Source organism: Nelumbo lutea, chromosome 3 (assembly GCF_056320005.1).
Source record: "Nelumbo lutea isolate HS-2025 chromosome 3, American lotus-T2T, whole genome shotgun sequence".
In the NCBI taxonomy this organism is placed as follows: Eukaryota; Viridiplantae; Streptophyta; class Magnoliopsida; order Proteales; family Nelumbonaceae; genus Nelumbo; species Nelumbo lutea.
Genome location: NC_142686.1, coordinates 46,023,209 through 46,043,583, shown reverse-complemented (window position 1 = coordinate 46,043,583; position 20,375 = coordinate 46,023,209). Strand labels below are relative to the sequence as shown.

General features: G+C 39.2%; 1 protein-coding gene across 1 annotated transcript in view; it reads left to right on the top strand.

The window, feature by feature from the left end:
* Window positions 1–2,888: 2,888 nt before the first annotated feature.
* Window positions 2,889–20,375, top strand: part of LOC148864700 (protein EXPORTIN 1A-like) — a 37,356-nt gene continuing 19,869 nt past the window's right edge. Inside the window, 13 exon segments of the mRNA XM_088976330.1 lie at window positions 2,889–3,438; window positions 4,200–4,316; window positions 14,354–14,446; window positions 14,595–14,666; window positions 14,923–15,030; window positions 15,120–15,202; window positions 18,641–18,779; window positions 19,118–19,186; window positions 19,267–19,344; window positions 19,528–19,590; window positions 19,691–19,735; window positions 19,862–19,969; window positions 20,065–20,163. Coding sequence (XP_088832456.1) covers window positions 3,340–3,438; window positions 4,200–4,316; window positions 14,354–14,446; window positions 14,595–14,666; window positions 14,923–15,030; window positions 15,120–15,202; window positions 18,641–18,779; window positions 19,118–19,186; window positions 19,267–19,344; window positions 19,528–19,590; window positions 19,691–19,735; window positions 19,862–19,969; window positions 20,065–20,163 — 1,173 coding nt within the window. The 5' untranslated portion in view covers window positions 2,889–3,339.

The following is a 20,375-nucleotide window of genomic DNA, read 5'->3' as shown; positions in this document are numbered from 1 at the left end:
AACACCTCACAAGCAGCCCTGCACACTGCACCTGTTCAATCAGGCGCTTCATAGGCTGCCCTGCACTTGGTTAGTCCAGCGCCTCACAGGCAGCTTGCCACCTGGTCAGCCCAGCACCTCATAGGCAGCTCGGCACCTAGGTAGCTCGACATCTCACAAGCAACTCAGCAACAAAAGTTATCCACTTCGGCCTTTAAGTCATCAGCCACTTGGAAGCAGACCAAATGACGAGATACTTAGCACAAAAAATTGGCCATCACAAAAAATCGGTCCATCAATTGGCGCCGTCTGTTGGAATCGCTACAAAAAGCTAAGTTTTCATCATCTAAAAGGCTAAGTCTTCTTCTAGAAAGCTAAGTCATCACTTTTTAGAAACTAAAGCTCTCACTTTATACATTCCATTTTTTATGAACTCAAAGACTATGCAGGAAGTTGATAGCTAACAAACTAAGCAGCTCTACCAACTTTATTTTCAACTTGAATAAAACCTCATTAGTCCTCTTCACGAGGTCCCCTCTAGAAAGATGAGTTCTTCGTGGCTTCCGCGGGAGTTGGCAGCCAACAGACTGCATGGACGCCTTTGCTGGTCGAGCCTTCCAAGGCTCCCGTGTGAGCTGACAACCTAAAATCAGTAGTGTTGCCCCCGTAGGTCGAGCTCCTAGTAGCTTCTTGTCGGAGTGGGTGACCGGCGTCACGAGGTTGATGCAGTACAGTCATAGCATTGAAGTACCAAACTGGCGAAGACCTCGATACCACATAAGACCCAGTCGCCTCTTCAACATTGGCAAAATCAATGAGGGTGGACTATGAGTCGCTCCCATAGCCTAAGGGCTAAAATACCACATAAGACCCAGTCGCCTCTTCAGCATGGGCAAGATCAATGAGAGTGGACTACGAAACGCTCCCAGAGCCTAAGGGCCAAAATACCGAACTAGCGAAGACCTCCTCACCATATAAGACCTAGTCGCCTCTTTGACATTAGCAAAATCAAGGAGCAGACTACAAGTCTCTCCCAGAGCCTAAGGAATTGAATTGACACTTACAAGCTCATCAAATTATTCATTACGGGCCAAAATGATAAATATACTCCCTTCGTCAAGTTACTTTCAGCTTGGGAGTGTGGGGCAAATGATGAAGGCGGATTTGACCCTCCAATGACATTGTGACACATAGCACCTCAGAACAACTAGGTGACACGCAAAACCACTCAGGCAACAACTTTCCATGTTGATGGTATCCAACTTGGCGACCTGGCATAGCACGACTTGGCGGCATGGCCCGAGTGCGACTTGGCGGCCTAGCACAGGTGCCAACCTGGCGACCTGCAAGACGTGCTCGCCAACAAATTTGGCATGCATACCCCACGATCCTTGGAGGTTGGCCCTCATTTTGGAAGATGGTCAATGTTCATGGCAATTACCTCCGAGGATTTCAGACCAGTTAGACATGATCTCCCAGAGATCTCGGGGGCGGTACGTGAGCAAGGCCTATATAAAGGCACCAACCCCAATGACAAGGGGGGGGGAAAGTAAGCAAGTAAGCAAGTTTTAGATCTCAGACTTTGTGATTTTTAGCTCGCAGTCTACTGTGAGAGTATTGACTTAAGCATTAGAGCGACCTAACCGGATTAGCCACCCCAGGTCCTCTGACATTTGGTTCCTTGCAAATCTCTAAAGAGCAACGAAACTCATCATAGCCAGCTTGTCACTAGCCAACTCAACATCTCACAGGCAACCCTGCACCTGGTCAGCCCGGCGCCTCATAGGCAACCCTGCACCTGGTCATCCCGACGCCTCATAGGCAACCCTGCACCTGGTCAGCCCGACGCCTCATAGGTAGCCCTACACCTGGTTAGCCTGGCGCCTCACAGGCAGCTCGACACCTAGGTAGCTCGGCATCTCACAGGCAGCTCGACACCTGACAGGCAGCTTGCCACCTAGTCAACCCAGCACCTCACAGGCAGCTCGACACCTAGGTAGCTCGGCATCTCACAGACAGCTTGACACCTCAAGCTCGACGCCTGGTCTGCCCAGCTCGACTCAGCTCAGCTGCAAAAATTCTCCACTTCAGCGTCTGAATCATCAGCCACTTGGAAGCAGATCAAATGATGAGGTACTTAGCACAAAAAATTGGCCATCACCAAAAATCGATCCATCGGTTATATTGTCTAACTTTAACTTAACAAAGCTTATACATCACACAGGTTCCTGCTAGTTCTTCAAATGTAGGAAAATCAATAAAGAGAAGTAGGAAATCTAATCTAATTCGGAGTTCCCACCATCATCTTTCCATCGCCAAAAGCCCAAAAGGAAAAGCAACATATACCCTATCTTTTCCATTTAACTTTGCTCAAAGTCATATTGGTTTTTGTTATCTCTATTGTTTTTGTTACATTTTAAGGAAAAATATTCATTCTCTTTGCCAACTGTAATATGACGTTATTCTTTCAGTCTATATTCTTCTTATTGCGATTCTTTCGGTATCTACATCAGCCATTATCATCCACCACCTATGACCTGAATATTGCCTACCATTTGATAAGAGAGAATAGCCATGGGCCGAAAATAGATGGTCTGGATGGTTCAACCATTCGGTTCGATTAAAAGGCAAATAAGAAATTAGGAATTGCCTTGACTCATGATTGGATCGGCTGCCCACAGAATACGATCCAGAGCCATCCCATCCGTGCACTGGGAACATCTATCGTGTTTGTCATGGAGAGATATTACCAATGCACGGAGGGGATGGGCTGGGGAGCACGTCCCACAGACTCCCCACAGTCCATCTCCCGTGCATTGTGGGGAGCCCATAACCCCACGAGGGTATCGAACGTTCAATCAGAATTTTTTTTTTTTTTCAACCAAGGGCATCACTATCAAACGACGAGCGTCGCAACACAAAACATCCTGCGAATCCGCGATTCTCCTCCAAGGCTCCAAAGGAATTAAAGAAAGTATAGTATTTCGTATTCATTTCCCCCCAAAAGTTTCTTCTAGAAATTCTCTGGCAATTCCGAAATTCCGCTACAAACTGGTGGCATTTTACTTCCGCGTAGCTTACTTTTCCCCTAATCTCATACATTCGAGGAGCCCAGGATTTCAACTAGGGACTGTGATTTTGGGAGACACCAAGGCAGAGAGTTTACTGGCTGAAAACATATAAAAGAGAAGGGGGGAAAACCCATTTCAAAGTCGTTTCTTCTCTCTGCTTCATTTTGAAGCTCAGTTCGGCCTTGACTCTTGAATCCGAGGATTTAGGGTTTACGAGGGTTTCTAGGGTTTTTAAGCTCTATTCGGTTTTGTTCGGGACTGTGTTGGAGTTTGAGGTTCGTATTCAGTCATGGCCGCGGAGAAGCTTAGGGATTTGAGCCAGCCGATCGATGTACCATTGTTGGACGCCACAGTTGCGGCGTTCTATGGGACGGGATCCGAGAAGGAGGTAAGCAGTCTAATTTGGCTCGGCGTTTTGATCGCTGTTTGATGGAGTTCGTTATTTCTATATGTTTTTGTGATGTTAGTTTCGTGGTAATGACGAAGTGGAACGAGGAATTGTGTGCGTGTGTGTGTTTTAAATGTTTGTATTAGGATGATTTTTGTCGCTTGGGTTCTACCGTCAGCTGGAAAAATTTAGTTTTTACTCACTGAAAACATCTGGAATGTTTATTGCGTCGTCCCGTTCTTCGAGTTTCTGGAGTTTTTCCGGACCATCTATTACTTTGGGCTTTTTTTTTTTTTGAATTTTTGGTGGATTTGATTCTAGTTTGGAACGAAAGAATAAAGAAGAAAAGAAAATAGGTTCTTCAGTTGATGTTATGGGCATTAACATTTTCTACTATTTTCTTGTTATAGTTCTATTGCCTACACTAGAGTGAGTTAAAGTCATGGCATAATGCCAAAGTCTGTTACTATAAGCTCACGCATTTTTTCCCTGTTTAGTCATACAGGATTTGATTGGTATTAAATTTCCCCCTTTTAACTCATGGTCAATTTGGAGTGAGTTTCAGTTGTTGTATTAACCTTTCCACATCATTCCATTTCTCGTTCTGTTCCCCTCGTTACGTGTTACTAGTGTTCCTAACTAGTGCCTAGCATGGAGGCGTCTTTGGTGGCATTTTCCCGCTTTCCCTCCAATGTGAATTTTTTTTTTTCCATTTCCCTTACCATCTGCTTTTTATCTCACCCTCTTCTTTGGTGATGTAGAGAACGGTTGCGGATCAGATATTGCGGGATTTACAGAAGAACCCAGATATGTGGCTGCAAGTAGTTCACATTCTACAGAAGTCACAGAACTTGAACACCAAGTTCTTTGCTCTTCAGGTTAGTTTATTGTTTATTACGTCCAGTATTTGTTATATGGATTTTTTCATGTTTGAGACATCTGCTGGAACTGAAAAACTTCCATAGATTAAGGGGGAGTGATGGTGGTGGTATCTCTGTAAAGGAATATTTTCTGAGTCCGAAGCACATTTTACTGGAACTTTTTTTTTTTGAAAAGTAAAATAAAAAAATTCATTAAACGGAAAAAGATTATTCCACATTAACATCACCACACTAACATCAACAAGAACAAAAACTACCCAACTTTATCCACGTTACAAAATTGAAAACCCAACCCCTCCCATAAAACTTTCTGGAACTATGATAAGATGTGCCCCTTCTAAAACATTGGAATTGGGTCAGTGAATTGTTTAGAGAAACATATTGCTTACTAGCACTGTCTATTCTTAATTGGATGAGGAAATCTATTCTATCTTCCTTAGAATAATGCTTTATGTATTAGGATTGTGGTGAAATTTGGATGGCCTTTAGAGTATTCCATGCAAAATTAGATGATATCAGCATCATCATAAGTCTTATAATGAACATTCTGGAAAGATAAAAGAGTCATTGAATAAAGTTTTGTACCTCATCCTATATCTATGAATGAAGAACACATCTCCTTGATTGGCGATCTTTCAAAAAAAAAAGAACTCCTTGATTGACAAACATGATTTTGTTGGTTAAGTGTTGGTGGGCTTATTTTATCTTTTATGTTCAAGTTCTTTAGTCTGTTATGGGCCTTTAGTTATTGGCCCTAAACCTGTTCATTTATTTTATTACGCCTAGGTGTCCCATCACTAATCAGGGGCATTCTAGTCTTTCCAGTAACATCTTATTGTGAATATATATTATAGCTTCTAGGGCCAGTTGAGAACACATTGCCATCCACTCTCAAGCTTCTTCTCTTCTTCCTCCTCTTCTACTGCTGTACTTCAGCAAGCATGGTATCGGAGTCACTTTGACTAAGTGGTCTACTGTTCAATCCTCATTACCCCGTTATAATTAATTAAGTTTCAGCACAAGGTATGGGTGGGCTTGTGCTTGTTCACGCTTCAAGCCGAATGGGCTTTCGTATGAGGGGGCGTGTTAGAGAATATCAATCTATTTAAGGACCTCACCTAACAACTTAAGCTTTGTTCCCTTATTCTCTCCCTCATCTATCTTCAATTTTTTCTTTTTTCTTATCTCTGTTACTGTGAAGAAGCCCTAGGACTGAACGTAGATAACAGAAAAGTCTGTGTCTAGGGTTCTCTTGGGTGTAGGGCCCTAGGAGAGGTTTTTCCTAGTAGTTTATGCCCTATTAGTGGTTATGCAGCAGTTAGTAGCCATTCAGTTACTAGACAAACATGAGTAGAGCAGATCTAGGAAGAAGGACCGAGTGGATAGTCCTAGTTGTTGTCCGGGAGTTAGGACAGATCGCAGGGGGTGGTCACAGCCCAAGTTTGACTTCCAGAAGTGGTGTTTTCTGACAATAGAAGCTGCTCTCGGCCCAGAACTAGTTACAAAGAGTGCTTTAGGCCAGTTATAGAGGGTGTTTTCAGCCTAGTAACAACTCTGGTAAGTCTGAAATCTTGTTCCTCTCGTTGAGATTACAATTGTGGTTACTATAAGAGGAAGAATATGTCTTCAATATCAGGAGAAGTGATCTCTAAGGACAATAGGACTGGTGGGAGGTCTTCGAACCTGGAAAACCCAAATTTGCATAGCTTGTAGATCATCAGTGTGTTGTTAGATGAATACAATTTCAGAGAATGGTCTGTTTCAGCCAAGCTTTTCATTACTTCCCGACGACTTATGGGTTATCTAGATGGACAAAAGCAGGAGCTTATTTAACTTTAGAAGGACTATGGGAAGAACTAGACCACCACGTTGTACTTGATTGGGAAAATACAAGAGATAAGGAGAGGCATGATAAACAAATTGAAGAAGGCAGAGCTTTTAAGTTCTTGGTTGGCCTAGACCCGATGTATGAGAGCATAAGATCCCAAATTTTGCGAAGTGATGAACTACTAAATTTACATCGTGTCTACTATCTTGTAAGGAATAAAGAGGTTAGAAGGAAAGAGGTGCAAGTTGACATCCAAGTATAACTTGTTGAGCATCCAACCTTGATTTCCTCAACCCAAAAGGGGGGCAAACATTCAGACAAGAGGCATCTCAAGTGTTGTCATTGTGGAGGTGACATGCATCTGAAAGAGATTTGCTGGATTCTTTATCCTCACATGAAATCAGATGCATTAAGGAAAGACAAGAATCCTCAGAAGAGTCAAAATGCTAGTGGAAATGTTGTCATAAGTAATAATGGTGAAAGCCCAAAGAACACACCTACAATTGCACCTCTAATGGGACAGATCGCTAATTCCCACACATCAAGGTTTTTTGATTTCACTGCTGATGAGGTAGAAATCCTTAGCTGAGCCATGGTTCGTTTAAGAAACAATTCCTTTGCTTCCACCTCTCTTGCCAAATCAGGTATCGTCTTTTCTCACAGTGTGACTAGTCCTATAGTGTCTAATTCTTAAATTATTGATTCTGGTGCTATTGACCACATGGCACACATGACTCTGAAGGTCTCTATTATTTTGATGCAGACATTGGTTCAGCTTTACAATCATATGCTTTTAGTGGTCGAGATAATGAGGAGTTACTAGCTAGGTTACATTTGTGATTTGCTAGACTAGGTCATTTACCTTTTTTTTCAATGCAAAGATTGTTTCCTGAGTTGTTCAAGTGTGTTTTGAGTCAATTTTATTTGTGAAGTGTGTTAGTTGTCAAAACAATGTAGAACTCTTTATCCAATTTCTAGTAATGAAATTCAAGCTCCTTTTGATTTAGTTCATTCTGATGTATGGAGCCCTTCACCTCTTATTTCTATAGATGGCTTTCGTTACTTTATTAGTTTTATTGATCACTATTCATGATGCACATGAACCTACTTGTTAAAAGGGCGTGATGAAGTACCACAGATAACCATGGCATTTTGTAAAATGATTGAAACTTAATTTGGTAAAAAAATTAAGCAATTCTGTTTAGATAATGTTGTTGAATATTTTAAAAGCTCATTGAATCTGTTCATGGAGGATGCAAGCATGTTACATCAGTCATCTTGTGCTAGTACCCCTCAACAAAATGGGGTTGCTTAGCGCAAAAATAGACATTTATTGGAGACAGTTCGAGCCTTACTATTTTAGCACAAGGTTCCCAAGCACTATTGGTCTCAAGCAGTTCGTACAACATTGTATCTGATAAATTGAATGCCATCTAGGGTGTTGGGTATGAGAGCTCCTTTCTTTGTCCTTTGTCATAACCTTCCAGATTTCCCTCTTCCTCCTAGAGTCTTTGGCTGCGTGTGTTTTGTTCATGTCAAGGATCCTAAGAAGACTAAGTTGGATCCTAGGACTACAAAAGGGGTTTTTCTAGGGTATTCTCCCACACAAAAAGGTTATAAGTGCTATGATCCAGTTACCAAGAAAGAATGTCATCAAGGATTGGTGTTTTTTGAGTCTCACTCCTATTTTTAGTCCTCCAGGAATCCTCTTCAGGGGGAGACTAGTAGGATGGAAGAGGATTCTTCTTCTCTCTCCTTTGTGCCTCTTTTAGCTTCGGGTCTTTCATCTTCTCATGATCTCACAGTTTTAGCTGCCTGGGTGAATCTAGTGAGGCTCCTATTGAACTTGTTACTGCTCCTGACTGCGTAGGTGAAACCGGTGGGACTCATATTGAACCTATTACTGCTCCTGACTGCGCAGGTGAATCCGGTGGGACTCCCACTGAACTTGTTACTGCTCCTGATGTTGAGGATGTGACTAATAACACTAATAGACAACAAAAAGATATGAGAATTCCCTATAGAAGAAGGAAAAAAAATCCTCCAACTTATGGCAATAACCAATCGGACTCAGATCAATATGTTTCAATGGTTCCAGGCAATGCTTTAAAATGCGGAGGCGTGATGCGAGGTGTTCCACTACCTAGAGGCGTGAGATGTAGTTTAGAACGCAAGAGGCGTAAGCCTCCCCAACACAAGGAGGCGTAAGTCTCCTTAAGAGGAGGGGGGTTAGGAGGAGGATGAAGAGGAAGGGGATCTCATTTTTTCTTTATTTTTAATAAAAATCTTTTATATTAAGAACAAAAATACATAACATTAGTTGAAAGGGGGCTGGAGGTGAAGATAAAGCATGATGTGAGTCCACCCAGACAATTTTGAATTGGCACACTTTAGGAAGTAATAAGAATCCCAGTAGCGGGATACTAGGAACTTTAAGTTCCTCTCAGGAACCAAAGCTTAATGATCTACAATAGAGAGGAATCTTCCATGTAAGAAAATTATGGCTAAAATCCTGGCCACAAGATTAGGGAATGTTATGGACTCTCCTGTTTTGGTTTATCAAGGAGCTTTTATCCAAAATAAACACATTCAGAATCAGCATGGAGTTCTAATAGCCAATTAGCTCATTGATCCAAGGAGGAAAAGTGGAAGAAGTGGTCTGGTGTGCAAAATAGACCTAGAGAAAGCCTATGATCATGTCAATTGGGCTTTCCTAGATTATATGTTCGCAAGGATGCATTTTGGGTCTAAACTGAGAAACTGGACAAAGGTTTGTATCGCCACACCAAGATTCTTGATCCTAATAAATGGGCGTGCTAGAGGCAACTTCAAGAGTCCTAGAGGTTTATGGCAAGGTGGCCCTTTGTCACCTTTGCCTTTTCTCTTGGTTTTGGTGGGGCTAAGCAAGCTGATAGAAAGAGCTTGTGATCTGGGTTTTCTGGAAGGTTTTGAAGTCAGCAGCAATGACACTAAAATTCCAATCTTGCAATATGCAGATGACACTCATTTTTTTGATGAGTAGCAGATGATACTCTGTTCTTCTGCAATGCTTTTTCGAATCAAGTTCTTAAAATATCTTCTTTTTTGTTTGAAATAGTTTCTGGATTGAAAGTCAACCTCTCCAAAAGCGAAATGATGGCATTTGGGGAGGTAAGTAATACTCATGAGCGGGCTGATTTGCCGGGATGCAAAGTTGGCAGCCTTATTTTGAAGCATTTGGGTCTGCCCCTTGGTGCAAAATGTACTTCAAAAGCCATATGGTACCCAATACTAGAGAGGATGGATAAGAAGTTGGCAGCTTGGAAAGCCAAGTACCTTTCAAAAGGGGGAAAAATTACACTTATCAAAAGTGTATTGGCTAGTCTCTTTGCGTATTCCATGTCTATGTACCATATCCCAGCAGAAGTAGTGGGAAGAGTAGAAAAGAAGATGAGAGATTTTTTATTGCTTGGGTGGAAAGATTTTTCAAACTACTTGGTAAATTGGGATAAGGTTTGTAAGCCTCTATCGCATGGGGGGCTTGGAATATGAAAAGTAAGATTTTAATGCTGCCCTTATGGGTAGGTGGTGTTCGAGGTTTTCAGAGGAGCCCGACAACTTACGGAGGAAGGTTATAGGCTTATAGCACAGAGCATTATGAGGTCAGAATCAACAGTTGGGATGCAGAAGCTTCCATTTTGTCATATGACTGTGGGGTGTGGAGGGGAATTTCCAAAGTCTTCACTCAGTTCTGTAAAGGTCTAAGATACAAGTTGGGAGATGGTAGATGGATGCAGTTCTGGATCGATCCCTGGTGTGGTGACAGAACTCAGACCCATTTTTTAGCCCTATTTAGTTTGGCAGAAAATAAAGACGTGGCGATGGCTGAGTCCTTTGTGGTGGATGACTGGATGGTAATAGTTTCTACTGGTGTCCTTTCAGAGGAGTTTGACTGGGAACTTGAAGTGGTTTTAGATTTGCTGGCCTGGCTTCAGAACCAACACCCAAATCTGGAGTCTCAGGATTCAATAGTCTGGAGTTTGAACTCATCAGGTGTTTTCACTGCTAGGTCCTTCTGTTTGACCTGGTGTCTGAACCCTAGGAGTTTTTTCCTATCCAAGCAATTTGGGGGTCTGCCGCTTCATCAAAAGTTTTTTGCTTAGGACCTTGGGTAACATCCTTGAAAAAGTGCCTTGCTAAAGATATGCTTTGGAAGAAGGGTTTCAACATTACAGACCTTTTGTGTTCTTTTTGTAATTGAGAGGTATAAACCTCTAACCATCTTTTCTTGTACTGTAACTTCTGTGGAGCTGTGTCAAGGCAGTAGATCTGAATTGGTGCTTTCCCAAATCAGTGAAATCAGTTTTTGAATAATGGCATGTTGCTGGTATGACAAAGAAAGGGAGTTTTCTGGTCGACCATTCCCTCACCAATCTTTTGGGCTATTTGGTATGAGAGAAATTGCAGATTTTTTGAGCAGAAAGCTTCAACGGAAGCAGTAGTCTTTAACATGGCTGTTGGACTTCGTAGAGATTGGCTGTCTATTCGTAATCAGTGTTTTGAAAATTGTAATTGTATAATTAATTGTGAAGAAAGTTGAATCGAAGCGAATCATGGATTGTATCTTAAATTGTAAGATTATTTCTATCTTTACAAACTTGCCAAAAAAATTAAATATAGATATTAAAAGGCTAAAAATATATAGGAAAGCAACTTTACCCTATTTTTAATCTATGTCTACCATATATTTACCTAAAAAATAGAATTTACCACTTATAATATAGAACCTAAGATGACATAATCAAGTTTGACTTGAAAGTTAAACAAATCCACATACAATGGCTCTTTAACCTACATATGATGGAAAATAAATTCATTTCTAGTCTTAAATAACATAATAAATCATTTTCTAGTAAGATCTAAAACTTGCTAAGCAAGCAAACCTTCAAAATTTGGAGGTTGAAGGGGATTCGAAACTGTTTTTCTCTTGGACTGCCACAAGGTGTATTCCCTGGACTTATAGACACACCCTGAGAGAAATAGTAAGCCTGGCAAGGGAACTCAATGCTTCTTTCACTTGGATCAGAAGGGCAGCAAATGGAATGGCTGACTCATTAGCCAAGCAGGGGTCCATAGGCAGAGGTTGTTTTGGGCACTATTGTGATTTGTGTTTTTGTTGTTATCTTGATTGCATTGTAATTCAGTACCTGTTTCTCACTCATTAATAAAATTGATCTTTCTTTGCTGATAAAAAAATCATTTTCTTGTAAGGGATCGAAAAAGGTCTCCCTTGGTAAAACTAAATATAAACAAAAAAATGACAAAGTAGAGAACTAGTTCTTAATTGAATTTATTTGAAACACAGTGGATTGTAGAAACCACAAGATTCATGAATCAAATCATAGGATTCAAACAAAAATATCACGAGTTTTTATAGAAAAGGATTCACACATAAGATTCGAATTAAAGCCCTTGGGATTTGGGATTCATGATTCAAATCGTTAATCGTATCATAAATTGTAAGATTTTGACAACACTGTTCATAATACTTTAAAGGATGATTCTTTGGATGTTTCTTTTTTTGCTGTTGTAGCTCTTTTGAGGTCCTTTTTCTTGGCATGTACTTTTTCAGCAATTCATTGTACAATGGACCATATACCTTTTGAGTTAATACGTTATAATTTACCTTTCTTCAAAAAAAAAAAACCCTCTTGTAAGAAAACTTCAAATTGAAACTAGAATTCACCTTCCATTTACTGGATATACTACCTTTAAAGCTCATGCCGCCATTATGAATGCCTTAATCAAGTTCTTGGCTGGATGCTGTTGCTCTTGTGTGCCAGATATCTGAGCCACATGATAATCACAAAAGGATTTTGATTCAAGAATTTCTCAGTGTTTTATAAGGCGTGGGAGGCCTTGCGTGCCTCCACGTGAGGTACTTCCATAACACACGAAGGCACAGTAGAGAAGTGTTGGAGCACATGGGGCATATGCCTCTTGTATAAAGACATTTATAGAGGTGTATGCCTCGGTTGAGGTGCATATCCTCGTAACACTTTATGCAGAAGGTACATGCGTCAGATGCTTATGATTTTACAATACTGTTTTGGATCTATTTTTGGTTTTTAATTTATAATTAGTGGGGACACAATTATATCATGGTCCCTGCGATATGTTATTATGTTTTTCATTTGTAAGGGAGTGGAATAACCCTCCATTTGATTATTCGCAAGAGCCTGGAAGAGAAAACGAAAGAGTGACTCAAGTTAGGGCTACAATGCACAAGTTGTTAATTATTATTTTTTTTAATTTTTTCCTTTTCTTCTTCTTCTATAGTTGAATCTGTTCTTAGACAACGACATGGCAGTGCCTTGAACGGTTCGGCTGACCTCCTCCTCCTCCCCACCTCCCCCCTAATTTTCGAAGACCAAAGACTGCTCCCTGCTGTCCACTGCTTTGTTGTCTTTGAAATCTAAAGTTCCAAACAGAAAACCAGCAGCTACAGATATGTGGCTTTGGGCTTTAGCCTTCAGATGCTTCTAGTATATTCTTTACTGTTAGTTTTTTTTTTTAAAATAAATAATGTTATTCGTTTTAATTTACCAATTTAGTTACTTTAGTTTCAGTTTGTTTATTTGCTTCCTGTTAGTATCTATTGTGAATTTCTAGATTGCTATTAGTATCAGTTGTTAATTTAAAGCTTTAAAACTTTCTGTTATTTTGAAGTTTAAATTAAACTTTGAAATTTAGTATCAGTTTTATTTGTTGCTATTTGTTACTATTTCAAATTTTCAAGCTTGCTGAATTGTTAATTTGTTATTTGTTAAATTAAACTCAAGCATTGATTCTTTTGAGTAGTGAGAAAAAGAGGCACAAGAGAAGATACCCTTAGGGTGTGGGGCCCAAACTCTTCTATCCGGTCTAGACTCTAGAAGGTTCCAAGTGTACTTTGTCCAGGCTTTGTGAAAGGTTAACCATAGACTCAAAGTCATCATCTCTTAAAGTTTTGTGAAAGCTAATCTTCCAATTATGACCTGGAGGAACTACAGGAGGGGTATAAAGTTTGACTCTAACACCTTTTTAATTTTCAATCAAGGAAGTGGTGTACAATGAAGGAAAGGGATCTTTGACGGGAAAGTTGCCTAGCCAAGTATCTTCCTAGAACCGGATAATGTCTGCTGAGCACACTTTGTACTTTATAAAGCTGAGCAATTGGGGAAGGATACTATGAATCGCCTTCCAAGGTGAGACCAAATGAGCCCTGTTAGATAGACCTGTGTTCCAACCATTGCTCGACCTGTTGTGATTACCAGTCACTACTTCATGCCATAACCCCACTCTCTCTCTAAGGGCTATATCCTGAACCACTTCTCTAGATGTGCTATATTCTTCTTATCCACATCTCACCCTCTTTTTCACTCCTACACAACCTCCCATTTGATCAAATAGTTTTTCTTTCCTTTCATAGTTCTCATAAGAAATCTGACGTAACTTCTCTATCTTCTTTGTCTCCTTTTGCGGTATTCTAAAAACTGAAAGATAATACTCTGTTAAGTTAGCAAGCATGGATTTTATGAAAGTGATTCGATCTACCAATGAAATATAGTTCCTTTTCCACACTACTAACCTCTTTGTAGTTTCCACACCTTTGTAGGTAGGGTTCCAAAACCTGCTATCCTTAGGGTTTGCACCTTGAGGGAGACCCGAGTAGGTCAAAGGCCAAATAATGGCATTATTTATCCTTATTGGCAGACAGCAATTGACTCTAACTCCTCTTCCTCCAAATTTATCCCTGCAAAGCAAAATTTTATCCCAATTGATTTTTAAGTTTGAAACCCTTTTGAACCTCTTAACCAACCCTTTCAAGTTTCTCACCTCCCTAAGATCATTTCTTTCACGAAAGATTATTGAGTCATGTGCAAATTGAAGGCGTGTAACTGTAATGCTATTCTTTTAGATTAAGCTTTGTATGTTCTTTTGTTTTCTTATCAAAGGTAGCATCTAACTTCATTCAGGTGTTTGTCTTGTACCTGAGTCTCTAGGAACCCATTGTACTTCTCACTTTGACTCTGGATTTATCATGCTTCATCCACATTTCCATGATAGATACTAGACTGTCCTTTCAGAAAGTACTTCCGGCTACAACATTGAGAAAACATGTGTGATTATTGTTCATGTAAAGGTGTTTCTGGTTTTGAACAGTTGACATGCTTGTATGTTACAGGTTCTAGAAGGTGTTATCAAGTACCGGTGGAATGTTTTGCCTGCAGAACAACGAGATGGAATGAAAAATTATATATCAGAAGTCATTGTACAGGTATATGTTACATCATTATGGTCTTATAAATCTATAAAATCTGCAGTTATTATATATATATATATATATATATATATATATATATATGATATGATATGCTATTCTAATTTCTTTGTGTTGCTGCTGTTGTTTTGTTTGTTTTATATAGCTTTCAAGTAATGAAGCATCTTTTCGGCAGGAAAGGCTTTATGTCAATAAACTCAATATTATATTGGTCCAGGTAATACCTAACCCATGTATTACTTTTAAGTCTTTACAAAATTTTGCTCATTTTCCTGTCTTAATTTTTTTATGTTTTCCAATAGGTTGAGTTGTGCAATAGGGTTTAAGGATGCCTAGCAGTTTATAATTCTGTATCTTCATAACATGTTGTCAATGTCAATGACTTTGTTAGGCCTTCAAAATTGATGACAACTTTTATATGGATTGCTAAGAATTAGTCACTGTTTTTTTATATCTGCCATTTGCAAACACAGATTCTGAAGCATGAGTGGCCAGCCAGATGGAGAAGTTTTATTCCTGATCTTGTTGCAGCGGCGAAAACTAGTGAAACAATATGTGAGAACTGCATGGCTATATTGAAGGTAATTTCCATTTCCCCATCCCTTCCCTCTTCTTGTATCAATATTTAGTTTAATGCATATGGAAGGTAACTGGAACCATTACTTGACAGCTTCTCAGTGAAGAGGTATTTGATTTTTCAAGAGGGGAAATGACTCAGCAGAAGATTAAGGAGCTTAAGCAGTCATTAAATAGGTAATATTTGATGTGCTGATGCTTGCTTTATAGTAGGTTCTGTTGAGGCCTTGCCTCTACTGTTGGTGGAAAGAGGCTAGGAGGTGTAATTGGAAGTAATCTTCTGATCTTTTTTGTTTACTTGAAAATGCTTATTCCATATCCTTGTACAAGCTTATTTTGGAAATGGAAAACTTTGTCACTCCAAAAGCAGGATGCCTTGATTCTGGTCCTATTTGTTAATTTGGTATTTTGGTGATTGCTTTACATGAAGCTTGTGGAAATTATCATTTTGACATTTTGTTTTCTTGGAAAAGGTTCTTTATTAAGTAGAAGATACAAGAGCCATCATATTTCACCTTGGTGGGTTCATAAGTTGTCAAATCCTTGAGGCTAGTACACTCACGTATTGTTGGCTCTGTGAAAACTAACTGTTATAAAATAATAAAAGTTCACCTAAGGATAAAGAAGTAATGAAAGCCTTACCTTTCCGCATTCAGCTACAGTGCTAAGATCATACCCTCTTCCCCCCTCTTCCTCCAAAAGCAAGGACTCGTGACAATAACATGTATTTTTTTTTGGGAGGGGGGTTGGTTTTCAACCATATTACAGTCTTGAGTGGAATATTCCCAACTTCTATAATTGAGTGAGAACACTAATCACCCTATAAGTTTTCATGATTTACAGTTGAATCTTCTCCCTAATTTCTTAATAATTTGAAATTGGTATCATGAAAACTTTAGCATCCATGGGATCTGCTCATGGCAAGTGGACACCTCCCCCAGACGTGGTAAGCCTTTTTGACCCAAGTTTTTTTAGGCAACCATAGAGGCATGGAAGACCTATGTGGAGAGCCACAAGAGCAACTATACGGCTATACCCTGGTCAATCTAGGAAGAAAGAAATAATAGGGTCTTTAAAGGAGTGGAGAAATCCAAGGAGGAAATTATAGAAAGAATAACCATTATGACTATCCACTGGTTGTAAACTTTGGACTTGTTTAAAGAATTCTCAACTGAGGACATATTTAGGAATTGGGAGTGGTGGCGGTTACAACATCCACAAAACCTATTGTGCAGGAACTGTGGTCCCCACCAACACAACAAAGAATAAAGTTGAACTTTGATGGGACCTCTAGAGGTAACCTGGGCCCTTCAGGTATAGGGGGAGTATTTAGAGATGGAGATGGGAGAATTGTCGTTGTGTTTTTTGGGCCAATAGGGGTGGGTGACTCATTGAGAGTGGAGGTGATGACTTTGTTTCAAGGTGTAAGATATGCCAAACAATTGGGGTTACACCAAGTTGAAATAGAAGGAGACTCTAAATTGTTAATTGATTGGCTGCAACCAGGCAAGTTGGGAGCATGGATTTATGGACAGCCCATAAGGGAGATCCTCAATATAACAAGGGACATTGGTGCTTGCATCAAGTGGACAAGAAGATCAGCTAATGGTCTAGCTCATACTTTAGCCAAACAAGGGACTGTGAGGGAAAGCTTGTTCTGGGCAGTTTTATAATTCAGATTACTTGGGCTCAACACTAGGGCTGTACATGGGTCGATTTGGTTCAGCTGCATACAATTTGTTCAACCGAAACGGACTGCTCGGTTGACATCTTTACCACCTGAAACCGACCTAGAAAACTTGAAAACCGAGCTAAACATGATTTATTGGTTTGGTCAGATGACCATTCCATTGCCCTCGTCAAGTGTCAAATCCCTTCACAAAATCAAACCCACTATCCTCCATGAATTTGAAGCTCTGCATCTCATCGAAGAGTTACATAGTTAATCTACTAAGCAAGTATTATTAAAAGATAAATCGATAGTAACAATAAGTCTTAAAAACTAGTATTATTAAAAAATAGTTTGATGGTAGCAATGATTGCAGTAATTCTTCCTGATTTCATGTAACTTGAGCTGGAGGGTGGTGGTGAAAGGGGGCATTTGTTGTGCATAGGCAAATTAGTTAGCTCAGCATTATGAGGAGGTGGCGAGGGATGTGAATAGTGAGAAGGGGATTTGTTCAATTCAGTTGCAGAGGTTTAGAAAGAGGGTTCTACCAATACCTATGTCTCAGTAAATCGACGAAAATCAACACCAATGTCTCAGAAAGATTGAACATAACAGAACTGAGCAACTGCAACTCTACAAGAGCATAGATGAATCTATTCTGCTCCTTGTAGAGATGAAATGCTTCGGCCTTTTCAACTCTGAAAGCTCACTTCAAGAAGCGAACTCCATTGTCACCCAGTTGTAAACAATCACCTTCATGCGTTTCCATTTTCAAACCCTAGTTCTTTCTCTCTAGAAAGAACAATGCAACCCATTGTCCTATTCCATGAAAACCCAGTTAGAGTGTTGTGTTGATAGAAATTAGAATAGTAGGTGGGGATGGACAAAATCTTTCCCTTAAATAGAAACCTGACTTCGATAAGTAAAATGAAATATATTTTCTTTTTACATTGGAAATAGAGGTATACAGAGTGAGAAGAAATGAAATGATGGAAGAGATGTAAAGAGAAAAAAGCCAAATGGGGGAAGAGTTCGAAAAAAAGCTAATGGTGGATTGAGCTGGCCTCATAAATTGTAATGTCTGACAGGTATCAGAACTCCACCCTATGACCCTCAAAAGTAACATTTTATAATTTGTATGAAAAAAATAGATATGAGCTTATTACTGGTTGGTCGTGTTATTTTTTTTTTATAAATTTATAAACCAAAACCAACCCAACTGGTTGGTTGGGTTGTATATTTTAATGGTCCAAAACTGACCTACAGCATTAATAAACCAGACATATTGGGTCAAGTCTGGCCGGCTTGGTTGGTTTGGCCTTCTTTGTGAACAGCCCTCTCAACACCCTACTTAGGGGTTGACAGTTGTATCTAAATTTGTATTATTGAAGTTACCATTTCCAATTAAAAGGGGATCTGCTTATGGCAGGATGGCTTCCTGGGGATAGTCTTACCATCCCTTTGACGTAACCTGAGCAAACAAGTAAGGACATTAACATACATGTGCTTTGGTGTTGAAAATAGGAAGTTGTATCTCAAGGATCTTGAAATGTTTTTTCCTGAATAGGCACAGGATAAATAGTTCACCTGGGGATCAGCTTACTCATAAGGTTTTGTCTTTGTTTATCTTGATTCGGTTGTTTCTCTTTTTACACACTGCTTCCAGATTTTTTTTGATAAGCATTTGCTTCCAGAAAGTTCAAATTGCTACTTTCTTAATTGTTTCCTATTGGCATTAACATACTTATCCATTTGTTTGTAATGGTTTCTCTCCTGAGGTAGTTTGATTTTATATATACCACTCATGCTTTCTGATTGGTATTTTTTATACCGCTAATTTTATCATTTACCTCTGCAATCAATGGTTATGTTTGTATTTGTTTGGTTAATACTTCTACTACTAGCTTATCAAGAAGTTTGTTTGCTTATTGTTTGCTTATTTACAGTGAGTTTCAACTCATTCATGAGTTATGCTTATATGTACTATCGGCATCACAAAGGACTGAACTTATACGAGCAACGCTTGCGACATTGCATGCTTTCCTTTCGTGGATTCCTCTGGGCTATATTTTTGAATCTCCACTGGTATTCACATTCGTCACAGTTTATTTGGTTGCATTTTAATCTTCTCTCATGGGGCTTTGTACATGTTTTTTTTATATTCATTCTGTTATTTTTGATCAGCAACTCAACATTTTATTAATTAAGAAGAAGGAAGGTACAATACATTAAATACAGACAGGCTGTGAGAGATAAAACCTTCTCTCTCCTCTAATACATCCAGATCCCTTACAATTCATTCTTTAAACACCGTAGTTGTGATCAGAAGTATTTTAATTTTAATTTTTTTTTCTGTTTTAATGATATACCTGTTTCAAATTCTACACTAGTCTTATATGTTCTTCATTGCTTCTTTGTGATAGCTTGAAATACTGCTTAACTTCTTTCCAGTGGCATCATATAGAAATCTTACAATCCAGTGTTTGACAGAGGTATTCACTTTTGCTTATATTGAGATCCATATTTTATTATTCTTTCTTTAAGTTGATGATTACATTTCATTATGTCACAGGTTGCAGCTCTTCAATTTGGTGACTACTATGATGCACAATATGTTAAAATGTATAACATTTTTATGGTGCAAGTACAGGTAACTGGTTAACTGGTATTGGATGCAATCAAAATTTCATCTGAACTTAATAAATTAAATTTTGCGTCTTCATAAGTTTTATTTGAAAGAAAGCTTCTTTTCTGTTCCATTGTCTCATCATCTATGGTTTCATTTGGTTCTGTTACCTTTTGTTAAATTCTGTGCTATTTTTGATGTTCTCAGACAATTCTTCCACCTGCAACAAACATACCTGATGCTTATGCCCATGGTTCCAGTGAGGAGCAGGTGAACCTCTTGACTTGTGGAATTTCTTCTAAAATTGAAGTTTATTGCTCTTCCACCCACCTATTTCTAACAGCGTCTTTTATGTTGGTTTTCCCTACAGGCGTTTATTCAGAACCTGGCATTGTTCTTTACTTCATTGTACAAGGCAAGCTTCTCTGCGTAATTCTATGTCTTAACTTTATGCTGGAATTTCCAGCTGTACTTATCTGGTTGTTGTTTGGCTATGCAGGAAAATTTAAATGTCTTGCTGATGGCACTTTTTCTTTTGCAGGCACATATTAGAGTACTTGAATCCACTCCAGAAAGTATATCTGCACTACTTATGGGTCTTGAATATCTGATTGGCATTTCGTATGTTGATGATACCGAGGTTTTTAAGGTGTGTTTATTGTTATGTACTTCACTTTCTTGACCACTAACTTACCATAACTGTAATGTGATTGACCTATACTTATTTGTGACATGGCTCTACAGGTCTGTTTGGACTATTGGAATTCTTTAGTTTTGGAGTTGTTTGATGCACACCATAATGTGGATAACATTGCAGCTGCTGCAAGCATGATGGGGCATCAGGTATTAATAGATATGATACATATTCATTATAAACATGATGTGTGTGTGTGTGTGTGTGTGTGTGTGGTCAACTTACTCAACCAAGCCTTATACCGACCATCTGGGGTCAAGCTTTTTTTGCAATGCTCTTAGCAAGAATCAAATGGACAGATCTGATGCTGCTGGGTTTGGGAAATCCAATACCCCCTAGGGTTGAGGCATTTTCTTGATTG